The 14,968-nt window shown below is 36.6% G+C and overlaps 3 protein-coding genes across 7 annotated transcripts in view; 2 read left to right on the top strand and 1 right to left on the bottom strand.

Annotated features, from left to right (window-relative positions):
- The first annotated feature begins 1,361 nt into the window (after positions 1-1,361).
- Positions 1,362-4,934, top strand: Task7 (TWIK-related acid-sensitive K[+] channel 7). Its single transcript, XM_071706220.1, has 5 exons — positions 1,362-1,822; positions 1,935-2,090; positions 2,290-2,633; positions 2,710-2,828; positions 2,924-4,934. Exons 1-5 carry the CDS (start codon positions 1,696-1,698, stop codon positions 3,189-3,191), a joined length of 1,014 nt encoding a protein of 337 aa, XP_071562321.1. The 5' UTR covers positions 1,362-1,695; the 3' UTR covers positions 3,192-4,934.
- Positions 4,935-5,058: 124 nt separating this feature from the next.
- LOC139772487 (potassium/sodium hyperpolarization-activated cyclic nucleotide-gated channel 1) lies at positions 5,059-8,104 on the top strand. Its single transcript, XM_071706221.1, has 7 exons — positions 5,059-6,343; positions 6,437-6,623; positions 6,688-6,822; positions 6,922-7,114; positions 7,194-7,385; positions 7,468-7,691; positions 7,770-8,104. The coding sequence occupies exons 1-7, from the start codon at positions 5,826-5,828 to the stop codon at positions 8,052-8,054; spliced, it is 1,734 nt and encodes a 577-aa protein (XP_071562322.1). The 5' UTR covers positions 5,059-5,825; the 3' UTR covers positions 8,055-8,104.
- Positions 8,105-8,315: 211 nt separating this feature from the next.
- Ppn (proteoglycan-like sulfated glycoprotein papilin) overlaps positions 8,316-14,968 on the bottom strand; it is an 84,687-nt gene continuing 78,034 nt past the window's right edge. For 4 of the 5 annotated variants that reach the window (XM_071706216.1, XM_071706215.1, XM_071706217.1 and 1 more), the window contains 7 exons: positions 14,495-14,734; positions 13,821-14,143; positions 13,521-13,671; positions 12,632-13,150; positions 11,987-12,142; positions 11,749-11,862; positions 8,316-11,639 (listed from right to left, as the gene is read on the bottom strand). In XM_071706216.1, coding sequence (XP_071562317.1) covers positions 11,437-11,639; positions 11,749-11,862; positions 11,987-12,142; positions 12,632-13,150; positions 13,521-13,671; positions 13,821-14,143; positions 14,495-14,734 — 1,706 coding nt within the window. In that variant the 3' untranslated portion in view covers positions 8,316-11,436. The remainder of the gene's footprint in view (positions 11,640-11,748; positions 11,863-11,986; positions 12,143-12,631; positions 13,151-13,520; positions 13,672-13,820; positions 14,144-14,494; positions 14,735-14,968) is intronic. The other variant, XM_071706219.1, reaches the window with a different exon arrangement.

Here is a 14,968-nt window from a genome sequence, read left to right as displayed (position 1 = left end):
TCTCGTCTTATTGTTAGTAATCGAAACTGTAAAATTGCCAGTATTAATAATGACTAATTCCAATAGGGCAGATTTCAAACTAACGAGTGCTTGTTGAATCATCTTTCTATCGTTTGCGGTTGCCGAGATATAAGCGTTTAATGAAAATAAAAAATCGCTTGGCCACTTTTATTATTGGCAATTATTTATTTCTGTTTATTAAGACGAGAAAGCGCGCAAAATCTTAAGGATTCGGGCGCCAAACGATTTTTTATTTTCATTAAACGCTTATATCTCAGCAACCGCAAACGATAGAAAAACGATTCAACAAGCACTCGTTAGATTGAAATCTGTCCTATTGGAATTAGTTATTATTAATACTGGTAATTTTACAGTTTCGATTACTAAGACGAGAAAGCGCGCAAGATCTTAACGAAACGTGCGCCGAGCGACTTTTTATTTTCATTAAACACTTATGGTATATGTTTCGGCAATTATAAATGATATATAGAAAAATGATAGAAAAACACTACAAAATGGTTTTAGCCTTTTTTTCTCGTTTATAATGTTTTTTTAGCTGATTTCATGGATTTTTGTTAAGTATCTTTGTTGCGCGCCAACTCCGGAACTATATCAAAATCCGAGTCAATTTTGGCTAAAATTATATGGAATAAATATGTTCTTTTCAAGATATAAAGTAAATTTATATTATTTGTTCGCACTGTCGTCAAAATCGCCAATGTACCAATATTGTCAATTTATATAGTGTCGATCGTGAAACTATATGGTTTTTATCGTTACGGTTAATTTAACGGCAGTCGTCAAACATCGTATATATACGATTGAACGGTATAATTTTTCGGGACAATATACGAGTTTTATTTCTATGATTTCGGGATTATGTCCTTTCGGCACATTGTCACGTTTCTTAAATTTTGGGATTTTGACTTTTCGGGAAAATATACGAGTTTTCAAATTTCGGCACATTTTCTTTCGGGATTTTGCATGTCCACCCTGAATATTGAATAAATTATTTAAAAGATAAAAGATAAATTAATATGCATAACATATATATAATAAATTTGTAGATAAGTTGGTTACGTAAGTTGCCAAATTATCAGCAGTAGATTTGCCGTGCAAAGTTGGCGAGGCTCGTTCACATCGATCGGTGGTCTGCGCATAACTGATATAACTACTGTCGCGACGAAAACGCGTTGTACTACTGGACCGCAATATCGATGTTATTATCATTTGGTTATCGCAGTTATCCCTTGGCTGCAACATCAGTATAGTTACCACCGGGGCTCGCGATCATCCCCCTACGTATACTTTCAAGTAAGTCAGCAGCGGCGTATCCCCACGAAACTCCCTTCGTCGGTTTGCGATCAATACTCGGTGCTCGGGACGGAGCGTGCAGCGATTTTGTTGTACTCGCGAGTACTGTGCATACTTTCGTGGCGTCTCGTGTTCTCCGACGAATATTCCACCTGATATGCGATATAAACTTTCCGCGTGTACGCTCGTCTCTTCGGTGCGAAATAAATATTTATTTACATGCCGTGCGCAAAGTGTTATCCTGCATAAATGCCGCGTTTTGCGAGGAACGTTACTGTCTGGGGAAATCTCGGGAAACACGTTGAGAGTGTGATCGCTGAATTTTTTATTCTGCAGCGCGCCTAAGCGCGCGATACTCTCGCAAAGGACAAAACGGCGAAAATGAAGAGACAAAATGTTAGAACTCTGTCGTTGGTAGTGTGCACTTTTACGTATCTTCTCGTTGGCGCCGCGGTGTTTGACGCCCTCGAATCGGACACTGAGAGGAAACGCTGGGAATTTCTCTCGGGTGAGTTTCCCCCTTTTCGCTGTTTCAGTCGAACGAATATTTTTAAGCGGGTCGTTAATTGATAATTAATTATTTCCGCCGTTCGCGCGCGGCGGGAAATACGCCGCTGCAGAGATACGCCGTAATATGATGAAGAAGTACAATATCACGCCGGAGGACTACAAGATGGTCGAAATTGTAATAATAGAGAACAAGCCACATAAAGCGGGGCCGCAGTGGAAGTTCGCGGGTGCCTTCTATTTTGCCACTTTAGTATTAGCCATGATTGGTGAGTCGCGCTTGTGCTATCCTCGAAAGTTATTTAAATTTAATTATTTAATATATTAAAGACTGTAGACGTTAAATCTAAGTTTAATTATAAAAATTGTGTTTTGTACTAATACGAAAAATACATTTATAATTGATATTAAAATAAAATCATGAGAGAGAAAGAGAGAAAGTCGTATTTTAATTAAATGTTTTTCAAGGTTACGGGCATTCCACTCCTGTGACCAAAACGGGGAAGGCGTTTTGTATGGTGTACGCAATGGTGGGAATTCCTTTGGGACTGGTGATGTTCCAGAGCATTGGCGAGCGATTGAACAAGTTCGCATCGGTCGTGATCAGACGAGCAAAGACGTATCTCAGGTGTCAAAAAACCGAAGCTACAGAGATGAATCTTATGCTGGCGACCGGTCTGCTTTCGAGTATAATTATTACGACAGGTGCCGCAGTGTTTTCGAGATACGAGGGCTGGAATTACTTCGATAGCTTTTATTACTGTTTTGTAACGCTCACGACTATAGGTTTCGGTGACTATGTCGCTCTCCAGGTAAATAAAATGTCGCTTGGCCGATCACGAGAGAAGCAGTAAAGTAACTAAGATTTACAGATAAATTGTGTTGCAGAATGATCAAGCGCTCTCCAACAAACCTGGATACGTGATTTTGAGTTTGATCTTCATCCTATTTGGCTTGGCCGTAGTCGCCGCCAGTATTAATTTGCTCGTATTGCGGTTCATGACGACGTAAATACATTTTTTTTTTAACAGAACGAATTATCTTATATATGTCTGAAAAAAAAGATTATTATTAATATCCTGAAACACACACATCACTTTAGGGATTCGGGTGAGGCGCGCCGCGAAGACACCGAGATGCAATCCGCCTCGCATCACGTTTTAACGTTGGACGGCGAGGTTGTGGCGGTAAACGGAAAACTCCTGGCCAGCCACATGCCCATCATGCACGACACGGACGATTGCGTGAGCGTATGCTCCTGCACCTGTCTGGGCCCGACGAATTCCGAGCTGCTGGATCCCTCCGGGTATCAGGGTTACCGACCACCCCCGACTGCTGCCAGTCTGCGGATGAAACGCGCGTCCGTCTGATGGAGGGAGTTTCGTCGTCGCAGCTTACGTCGCCGATTCTCCAAGGCCGACAGCCGGGAGTTGCTCGGCATCGATGTTTAAGATTGCTGATATTCCTCGCACAAAACCTCCTCGTAAGAGAATACCGCGCACTGTGATACATCCACGAAGGACAATTTATAACGTTTGGTAAAGATTTTCACACTCCGTGTGGAAAGTAAAATTAGAAAAGACAAACTGCCGTTTAGAAAAATGTTTGATGTTTGATACGTGTGACCAGAACTCTGATTGTTGACCGTTGTTCGAATCCTGATGGCTAAAGCTTGAAGAGGGACGCTTATTGAATAACGTGTTCCTGCCGCGCATTTCCTGACATTATATCGTCACGTATCCCTGAACAAGTTGATTCATTTTGATAATTAATGTTGCTCAACTATATCGATTCCTGATGCATGTTGTATATGTAATCCGCGTGTTACGTGTACGCTCGATTTGTCAAGTGAACGTGACAAATCGTAATAATCGTTTCAATCGGTAAACATGAATACGAAACATCGATTATTCGAATATCTAGGGTGGTGATCTTTGTAATATTGTAATATTGTATCTTTAAAAAAAGTGAAACATCTATAATAAACCTCAAAAGGAACGTACGCGAGTTATCGGATAGCAGATTATCTAAAAACATGATGGCGCATTTATATAATATCGTAGTATTGTCAATGTTGCATTAATATAAAATATGTGCAAAGTGAAGAAGCTAAATTGCTTGTAATATAATCTAGAGGTTTTCACATTTAATCTTACGTTACTCGCGTGTAAGATACACCCCAGCCTTAGAAATTTACTAAATTCGCAGAGTAAAAACTTTTTATCGATCGAATGCTGCACAAATTGTTTCACAATTAGAGAAAAACTTTGCACTTTATCTAAATGATATATAAAATATTATCAACCTTTATTTAACTGTAAATTATAAAAAAAAAACAATAAAAATTGAAGCGTAATGTTGGGGTGTAACATATACCTTATGCAAGTAATTACGTTAGAAAAAAACTACGCGAATAATGTAGGATTAATAAGATTAATATAACATGCAATTGAATGCTATTGTAAATCTCACTATAAGCAGATTTTGTTGCAACTGCTATATATTTATTATTTTTTCTAACAAAATTGTATTTTGTTTTATATAGATTTGTGATGTTTGCAATTAGAAAACACTTTAATACATTTAAATTTAATATACAAGATATAAATTTGAACTTTTGAGTGAAATGTATACGTTGCTTTTACTGTTAAAAATATTTGAGAACCTCTAGTCTAACAGGATCGTATTACGTCGCAAAAATTCTACATACATATGAATATAAACATGATAGAACAATATTCTAGATATTATAAACCTCAACAGCGTAATATTATACACATATTTCCATATTTATATCCATGAAGAAATCTTGCCTCAAGAAATTTGACGCGATCACTTATGTAATCAGATCAGAAATATGTACACATAGATGTATCATGACTCATATTTTTTTAAAACGTTTACAAAATAAAATAAAAAATGCAAGAAAATACCCGGGAAGACTGATAGCTTAAATTAAATCCAGCGTAATTATTATTTGCTTCAATAAAAATCTTTGGGTCTTTACTGTTTAGTTGCGTCAGTATTTCTTAAGATAGTTTACCAGATATTTTTTACATAATATCATGTTGTTATTTGAAATAAAATGATAAAATAAATATACCAAATAGCAATGAAGAGTAATTCAATTCTTTAAACATTTATTTGTTCACAGTGTATTAATCATCAAAAGTAGAAGTTGCATTTCAACATCGTTTGTACTTATATTTTATTTTTAATTTGTACTAAAGTTGAGAGATAAAATTGTTTAATTACATAGAATATTTGATTGATTCTTGCTTTGATGTATGCCTCATTTTATTAATTATCAAAATCTTTGTCACAAGTGTTATGATCAGTACACGCACAAGTGAAGTAATGAAGAATGTTTGTGAATTTATTTCTTGAAAAAAAGTTTAAGCTAAATATATCGGTAATATCGATGAAATCCAATTCTTTCCGGAATTGCAATGTATGCAACAGTTAAAAGTGCGCAATTTTTACTTACTTAAAATAGACAAATTATACTAGATGATACGATAGACACATGTATCTATTGTAACGTTATTACAAGGTATAGCTTGTAGTTATATTTTTTAACATAAATACATTTTAATCATAGATGCAATAACATACATCACATTGCAGTAATTATTTCTTTACAACTTTACGTAATTCTATTATTTGTAGCATGTGTAAATAAATTTTTTAGAAAATGAGAAAAAGAAAATGTGAAAATACTATAGCAAACAATAACCGATTCGTCAAATTGTAACGTTTTAATTTTAGATACATTATAAAGTATTTTAAATAGTCCATTTTAATTTATCCCAGCTTAAGAAATACGTTGACGTAAATCTTTTTCATAGTTACAAAGATTACAAAATAAAATGCTACTACCGAGAATTTCCGAAAAAAACAATAGAAGTTTTCTTTAGACATAAACAAGTTACTCGTTTAACCTTACGTGCCATTTGGATATCTCATCAATGAGATAAAAAGCTTTTTTATTCTTGCTATTAACTATGATCGAGCATATATGTGAACTGTCTTTGAAAAGAGAAAGTAAGTTTCCTTTTATGGATGTAAAACCCTTGACTTTTAGAAACGCGTGGATAACCTGGTGCGGTATCAGCAAGTACACTCCAAAATGTGGTTTTCACCTGGACAGCAATGCCACAATCGCCGCCGAAAAAACAAGACATGCTGAATCTAAATATTGGTGGATAATACATCCATTCAGTTATGCCAGGCAATACCTTTACCTTTCTGATGTACAACAAAAACGCATTGTTCTCTTTCTGAATAAGAGAATTCACAGATTTATGTGGGATACTTTGATGACGGCAATATACGTGATCGCTTTCTTTACAATCCCCTTTATGGTTTGCTTCGTTATAATGGATTACGAAACAATTCGTCTGGATACAGTGAATCTTCCAATTTACGCGATCTGGTGGTTAGATATAATACTTAATTGTATTACGGGATATTACGACGAGAAAACTATGTCTGTCGAGTTGAAACCTATTAAAATATTTACGTGAGATATCGTATCTAATATTTCGTTAATTCTTTTTGTTTATTCAATTATTTTTATTAATTTCCGCTTAATGTTAAATACATATTCTTTTAGGTTTTATCTCAAAGGATTTCTTGTGCCGGATGTGCTATCGTCTTTTCCGTATAGTTATATAACACTACAATGGCGAAGATTACCGGGAAATAATCCTCATTATATCGTTACTTTAATTAATATCATGCCTCTCCTGAAATTAACACGCTATTGCACTTTTAACTCAAACATTTATTATCTATTTGTGGTAATTTTTCCTCATATTTTCTACGAAGATTATACAATATGCATCATATCGACCAATTTTTCAGCATTTCGAAATAAAAAATTTTTATTTGGAATTATGTACCACCCTATTGCTAGGATTATACTTAATCTTTTGGTTTTCCTGTTTGTGTTACTTGATACCGATTTTGCTGATGTACTTTATGAACATTCCGCCGAAGGTAAGCATACCTACAATATTGATCTCTACGCGAACTTCCATATTTTTATATTTTTCAAGAGGCAATTATTAAAATGTATTTCGTAATGTGTGTAAAAAGGAATGCGAAGATTGTTGGATGATGAGATTGGAAGACAGCAGTCTCCAATTCAGATTAAAAAACGCTGCATATATCGTACTGGAAAATATATTAGCAAGTGGCTACGGCCCGTTTGTACCAGAGACAGATGGTTCCATCATTTTCAATAGTATCCTCATGATTATCGGCAGATTCATTGTGTGCTATATATTGAGTAAGATCTACACTTCATTATTAAAAATCATGCATTATTAGACATTTCCTTCAAATGTCGGACATGTCGTGTCTTTTAGTTATGTTCCTTCATATCAAAGCTGAAAGAAAGTCATCCGAATCAAAATTTCAAGAATTAATAGACCAAGTGAAAGCATACACGAGACAAAAACAATTATTGCCACACATGAAGAAACGTCTCTTAGCTTATTATCATTATCGCTTCAAGAACACTTACTTTCGCAGTAGACGGATTTTATCAGATTTGACAGGTTAATAAAATATGGGAAAAAAAGAGGAGCATAAAATTTTTACAAATAATAACTGTTAATATTAAATCTGGATTTTCTACAGAGCCGCTACGTGAAGAGATCGCGCTTCAGTCTTGTCGACGATTGATCGAGAACGTGGCAATCTTTAAGAATTTGCCAAGAAACGTTCTGCAGTCAATAGTGAAAAACTTAAAATTCGAGTTATATTTGCCAAACGACGTAATCATTAAAGCTGGTAGTCAGGGTGACTGTATGTTCTTCTTGTCCTCCGGGACTGTCGCGGTTTTGACGCCAACTGGAAAGGAAGTTAGTTCTTTGAATATCCAATATTAAGTTCGTTTGGACTGCGAAAAAGAAATTTACTCTCTGTGTGTTTATTTCGAGATGTGCCATTTGAATGACGGTGCCCATTTCGGCGAGATCGCGCTCTTAGTGGCGGATCAGCGAAGAGTAGCCAGTGTCGTCGCGATCGAAGTCTGCGAGGTGTATCGGCTAGATCGTAAAGACTTCCGTCAATGCATAGACATACACAGCGAGCTATTCGCGGAGATCGAACGCATCGCCACGGAACGCATAGAGAGAACCGTCAGAGCAGAGGAACAGCACAAGCGTTTTTTGATGCGTCCTAGTCGCGTGCCGAATTTACGCAACGGACCAACGAGAACTTGACTTTATACATATATGTTGATTACTATTTGAATTTATGTGTCGATTTTCTAATCTCCGAAGACTTAATAAGTATTTTAGATCCTTAATCAATAATACTATAATTCTATAGTAACACATATATATATATTATAGAATTATAGTAACATTTTACTAAAAAACCGTTTTATTGTATCGCTATTATCTATTGTATAGCAATTAGAAAAAAAGATTCTTATGAACGATCTCGTCGATTGGTTCCTTGTTATCGCAAAATAATAATCGTTTTGACAGTGTAATCGTATATATTTAAGGACCTTATGTATTATTATTGTCCATACAATAATCGTAGATAATAGCATTCTCTCGTATATTTATATCTACTTTTATTTTAAAATTATATATATGTATGTTAATCATTACCTACGGGTACTTACAATTACAATTACATCCGCTATAAGACTTTACGGTAGCACTGTTGTGATGAGCTCTATACCTCTATCGATATAACGCATGAGGGATATGAATCGTGGTTCCTTTTTTTTTTGGGCAAATTTCTTCTACAAGGAGGTCAAGTTTGTGTCGAAATTTGTAGCACTCGATCGTGATGAAATATCGCAACGTCAAAATAGGAAAAAAGGTGCGACACACTTTGCCGATGTGTCGAGGAAGACAGCGGATCATTATCGATAACCGACGTCGTTATGCGCGAGGTAAGTTCCAACGAATCCGTGAGAATCGCGGTCCCAATTTAATCAGGCCCATTGATGTAATCGTAAACGTTGCTAGACGCACCTATGGACATCGGTACTTACTGTACAAGATATGTCACCCTTTCGTGATACGTAATGTTAACGTGAAGTTAAATCAACGCTGTGTGAAAATTATATCTATATACGTAAAGTGACGGGGCATGTTCGCAGGCGACAATGCCTCGAATCATACGATGTAAATAATTATTTACAATAGAACGATTTTAACACGGGCGATGTACACCTAGGATGTGCTTTACGATTTTTAACGCAATTACCTTTTCGCACCCCTCCGTTTTCAATCCGTTTCTGTTTCCTGTAATCAATTCCGAATCTACGGGGGACAACTGATCAACGTCGACTGTCTATATCATTACTAGATCGCTTTATCGAATTAAATGGGTCACTATGCTACGTAGTACTATATTCGCTATAACGGTTTTACATGTTCTCTTGGTCATACCTAAAGGAGAGCACAGAGGAGAAGAGTACTTAATATCTTCGTCGATACTATTCTTGTTCGCGTTTTTGAATGAACATGTCTTCCGGATGAATCTAATCTACTATCTTGTTTTATATACGACAACAATACTGACGTCATATGGGAAAGTAATACGCAGATATGTGAACAGCTATTTACACTAACGAGACGTCGTGTATATTCAGCACTCTTTTCCCAATCCTTTCAAAGGTCATCTAATAAGGCACTGCGTTTTACTGCGACTGAATCGGTGCAAGTACGGAACAATCAGGAGTTGTCCTAGAGGTTTTGCGATACGTCGACTCTGATCGGTAACGATCTCGACTTACGTCTTACACTTACGGTGTGTATATAAATGCGTTTTGGTACCTTTCCTCTTCCCGTTTTATCTTTATGATCGTCAACTTTTTATAATCGGTATTTCTACTCTACTTGATACATCATGAATGACGATGCGTCTAACGATAGCAAACAGTGCGTAATTAATAGTTACGATTAAAACGTTTCAGGAACAAACGTTAAATGCAGTAAATTTGCACACGAATGCAATGGCTGATTGGATAAAGTAAAAGATTGGCTGTACATGCGTGTCGCGACAGGTGAAAGATGCGATGCGACGCGATAATTTAAGAATATTAAGTGAGTCGAGCGCGAAATTATATTTACGCGTTGTTTGCATAAATAGAATTACATGTTTCTTGTTTGCGCATATTTAAGATTTATGTAGAAATTATCTAGTTTTACTTTCAGAATTGTTATCGAATAATGAAGTCTCAAATGGGCATTTACAGTCAATCTTAATTTCATGAATAAACATTTCAGTACATACAATTCAAATTGTTTTCAAAGAAAGTGAAACTCTGTTAAATGTACATCAAATCAAAGCTACACGTCTGATTGAAAGCCTTTTTATCTTTGAAGAAGACAACAAATTAAATTAACAAAAATTTAAATATCATCAAATTTCTCAACTGAATATAAATGTTAAGGTTCTGCTTCTTTATTATCTTTGTTTCATTAGATAGATGTCTAATACCGACATTTGCTCTTAAAATGTTAAGCGTTCTTTGTCTAAAAAAGAAGAATGATATATATATATATGATAACGAAAGATAACGAGTTTATCTTGGAGTCGGTAGGCGTTATGCTAACACATGTACGAGTGTAAGAAATAAGTAATAACAATATTATAGAGTATAAATGGCATATTGCATAATAAACTATTTATATTATACAACGTAACGTGTGCACATACGCTTAATAGGAATAGGTACAAGTTCCTTTTTTAATTACGCATTACAGTGTATCCAATGAAGAGGGACATCACTCGACTTATTGTTAGATAACTGTTCTATGAGAGAAAACTTTACTTTGTATATCATTCCATTCTCATATCGTCGTATCGTGCTCATTAATCCTATGCTGCGTGAGAAAGGAATGGCTACGCTATATCGTCCCACATAGGGATGAAGACTCTTCAGATCGTATTCTCAAGATTGTGCAGGAATTGCCGAAAAGCTTCGCTGTTGACTTCACAAAAAGAAATTTACAAGAATCGCACATTATTGCGGGTACGCTGCTGTGAGTTTATCGCAATTATTCTACGATTAACCTGAAGTACAGTTATTATGGCGACACATAAAATATATACTTAAAAGAACACCAGTTTGGAAACAATATTTCCCACGTATTCGATAATACGACCCGCAAAATTACGCGCTTAATCAGTCGACATTGGTTACTTCGGTAACGCGGGATGTCATCTGGAAGGTACGCGCAGTCGCGACATTTCCACTGGTCTCTTAAGAACGAGTTAATTACCCCGCCTAATATGGCTCCGTCGGACTAGGATTCAGCGTCAGATCGTATATACATGGATAAAAACGTCGAAGAACGAGATCGCGCAGGTCAAGATGCGCGATATCGAGTTTCGCACGCTTATTTTTTTTTTTGATGGGAATATACCGTATACATATATTATACCTATGTATAAACGCTCTAAGGCTTTGGCAGTGATTTAACAAGTCGATTATCCGGCACGTCCGATAGGGGCAGGTACGCGCAATAACTTCCTCTCCTCATTTATTTTCTATTGCGAATCCCGCCGGCCACGATCCAGAATCGATATGTGCTATCACGTGTGTCGGAAATACCGAAAAGTCGATTACGTATCTTATACGAGCATTCGCAGAATCGATCTCCTTCTTCTTCTCGAGTTTTCGATATGCGGTCCTCTCGCCGGCAGCTGGCCGGCCTCCGTGCACGATCGGCAGCAGAACTTTGCGTAGTATTTGTGCGTGCAATACTTGGCCGCCACGATAAGCTCGCAATTGGCGAAGAACGTGTTATCCTGACAATGGGGATGAATAAAGATACCTGAAAGAATTAATCACATTAATTAAACGCATGTTAAATTTTTCATGTTAAGGAATATTAGCGTATATATATATATATATATATATTGATATCAATCAGTATCACTCACCAGCTACGCGTATATCAACGCTATCGGAATTCGAGGAGAAGTCATTGGCCGCTTCGCATCGATATCGGCCAGAATCCTCTCGATTTGCATCGCTAATAATAAGTCGATTGAGTTCTGAAAGTAGAAATGTATGATTCATATTATTATTTATTTTATTACCGTTATAGAAAATTTAATTTGTAATAATTGTATAAAGAGATATTTTTTATAAACTACATATTATTGCTTATAGCTTTACCAGAAATCTGTATTCGATTGTTCGTTTGAATAAGTTCGTCGTCCTTATACCAGAGTACACGTGGAATCGGATAACCGTCGACGGTGCAAGCGATGCTTATGTCACTGCCTTCAGGGAATTGCGACTGTCCTGCCGATACGTTGACCTTGACCGGCACTATGTGATAAAGAAATAAGATTTATTAATATTCTCAAAGTGTAAAAATTTCGTTTAGTGAATATTAAATAAGAAATCTTTTTCTCTCAGCAAGAGAATGTAAAAAGTCCATTTGGAGTATACTTACATCAGTTTCGTTTTTTTCTAACGATACGGATACATTGTTAAATTCTTAGAATATATTTCAAGTAGCCAATAAGCAAGTTACCTTAACGCATTCTCAGCCTGACAGTACAATGCAATGTAAATAAATTCCATACTAAGCGCGCATGCAGGAAAAAGAAATAACACCATCATTGTGACCAGTTCGCGGAAAAAAAAACATTTTGAAAAAACTTTATTTAAAAGCTGTAGTGAAAGATAAGTTTTTCACCGACATGAAAACTTTACGGGGAAATCTAAAGCGATAAATTTGAAGCAACGAATTAATTGTCACAATGATCGGCGCAATCTAGCTAGAAACATAAGTATCAGCCATCACAATCTCACCTTTGAACCTACCGCTACCAGGCTCGACGGTAGTGGTTTCGAGAGGAATAACACGAGGAATGTAAGGCGGTTTCGAGGAATAAACGGGAGCGTAGGTCTGATGCTCGGGAGATTGCGTTCTGGTAGGCCTGTAAGGATACTGCGGTTTCTCAGTAGTAGGTCTCTTCGGTGGTTGGACGAGATACTTGGTGTACTCTTCGTGTTCGGGCTTAACATTGTAGACGGGCCCGATCGCTTGCAAGGTCGCCGACCAAGAGGCCGGTGTACCGATACCGTTAAACGCCTGACAAGTGTAAATGCCGAGGCTGGTTAGTGCTACCGAGCGTATCAGAAGAGTATAATCGGTGTCTTGCTCGTAATTGTCCGAAAACAGAGGTAACATTTGGTCGCCACGCCACCAAGTGACTAATGGCCTCGGCCATCCCATGGCATAACAATGCAGAGCTATCGGCGAGTTCATCGTCACCGTTATGCGAGTATCGGGCTCTCCGATGATGGCAACGGGAAGCTCGCTTGGTTCTAAAGAGTGCAAGAAAAGGGGCATGCGCGATGCTTAGAAAGAGAAATGTTAATCGCACCATCACCACGAAAATCGCAAACTGACATTCAATTTATAACTAGTGCTACAGGACATTATTAATTCTACTTCATGCCAATCGAAATGCATTTGACTAAAATTTAAACCCACAATCGATATCTCAGTATTAGCATTAAATAAAAATAGAAATCTATGTTATTCCAATACTCTCGACCGCATTTCACAAGACATTCATTAACAAGACATTTACAATCAAATTAGTGTCAGTCCCATAACCAATCAATGCTATACTACCTAGCCATATTGAGCAGAGATCACTCTTTGTAAGATAAATGGATTCTCTCTACGTACCTGTGATGTCCAATTGATACTCCGCCCTTACCGGTGGTCCTAAACCGTTATCAGCGGTACACACATAAGTTCCTCTGTCGTAAGTATATAAATTAATAATTTGAAGAGATCCATCGAGTAGTATACGTCGTCTTTTCTCCGAAGGTCCAATCTAAAATGGACAATAGTTATAAAATATTTTCAATAATTCAGACAATAGAAAAATAATTGCTCAATTATAGTTATATATTAATTGTTATATTTTTTACAAATATAAAGTATTTGTTTAGCGCACTCGAAATATACTGTGATATGGGTTACCAATGTAGTATCCTTTCTCCATGTGATGATCGGTCTGGGATTTCCTAGTGCGACACATTTCAACGTGACATAGCCACCTTCTTGCGCGCTGACACGAGGTTCTTCGGGTTCTTTAATCTTCGCAGGTTCACCACCGTATTGCGGCAAGGTAACGGAGGGTTGTGGTGTCGTTGTCAAAGGTTCTTCTGGTGCAGGTTCCAGGCAGGATGTACCGCAACCACTGTTACAACATTTCGATTCTCCGGGGCAGTCCGCATCCGTGACACATTCTTGCTCACATCTCGTGCTGTTGGATACTCTTGGACAACGACCGGGTTTAACGACTGCAATTTTATATACATATATATTAAATGCAGATATTTATATAAACAAATTCATAGGGAGATGACTAATAATACAATGACTAATAATTTAATACAAAACTATCTTCAGAAGAATATATTTCTCCATAAAAGTAGGGACGACAATTTAACTTTTATTCTCTCTCTTTTCTTCTAATTTTTAAGAAAATTACTTAGCACTTCATACGCCGCTTACTGCGCAAATGAAGTTCTTTCTCAGATGTATGTAAATATTACAAATGCCGCTAATTATAATAGCGTAAAGAATTATTTAAAATCTAAATTGACGAAAAAAATTTTAAAACAAAATAAAAATTGCAAGACAATGCTTACTTGACTGACAAACGCCTTTGTATTCCGTGCCGTCTTGCGTAGCGACTAGCGTAATGGCGCATCGAGTACCCTCAGGACAGATCTGCGTTCTACAAGGATCGACGCAACGGCAACGTTCGCAATCCTGTGAATCCACGTATTGCTCTTTACCATACGGACAACGGATGATATTACACTCTTCTCTGGCTTCCGCGCACCGATCTTTCGTATCGTTCGAATCCACATCTATTTCGTTACTCGCTGTAATCAAGGATTACGAAAAATTGAAAAATTTTATTTTCTCAAGCGGCAAGAGTAACTTTAATATAAGAGAAGAAAAGCTATTGACACATTTATATTGCTAAAAAATATTATAGCGCGTTAGCATTCAGTGGAGGAGAAAAATATAAGCAAAGCAATATTAAAAATTTTTATAATACATATATAAAAAACTTTCTATATTTACAATTTTATGATTTGCATTAAATATCAGAT

The sequence above is a fragment of the Temnothorax nylanderi genome, unplaced genomic scaffold (assembly GCF_030848795.1).
Source record: "Temnothorax nylanderi isolate EJ_2023f unplaced genomic scaffold, tnyl_v1.0 TNYL_tig0050_pilon, whole genome shotgun sequence".
In the NCBI taxonomy this organism is placed as follows: domain Eukaryota; kingdom Metazoa; phylum Arthropoda; class Insecta; order Hymenoptera; family Formicidae; genus Temnothorax; species Temnothorax nylanderi.
The sequence above is the reverse complement of the archived record's forward strand: the minus strand, read 5'-3'. Positions and strand labels throughout refer to the sequence as shown.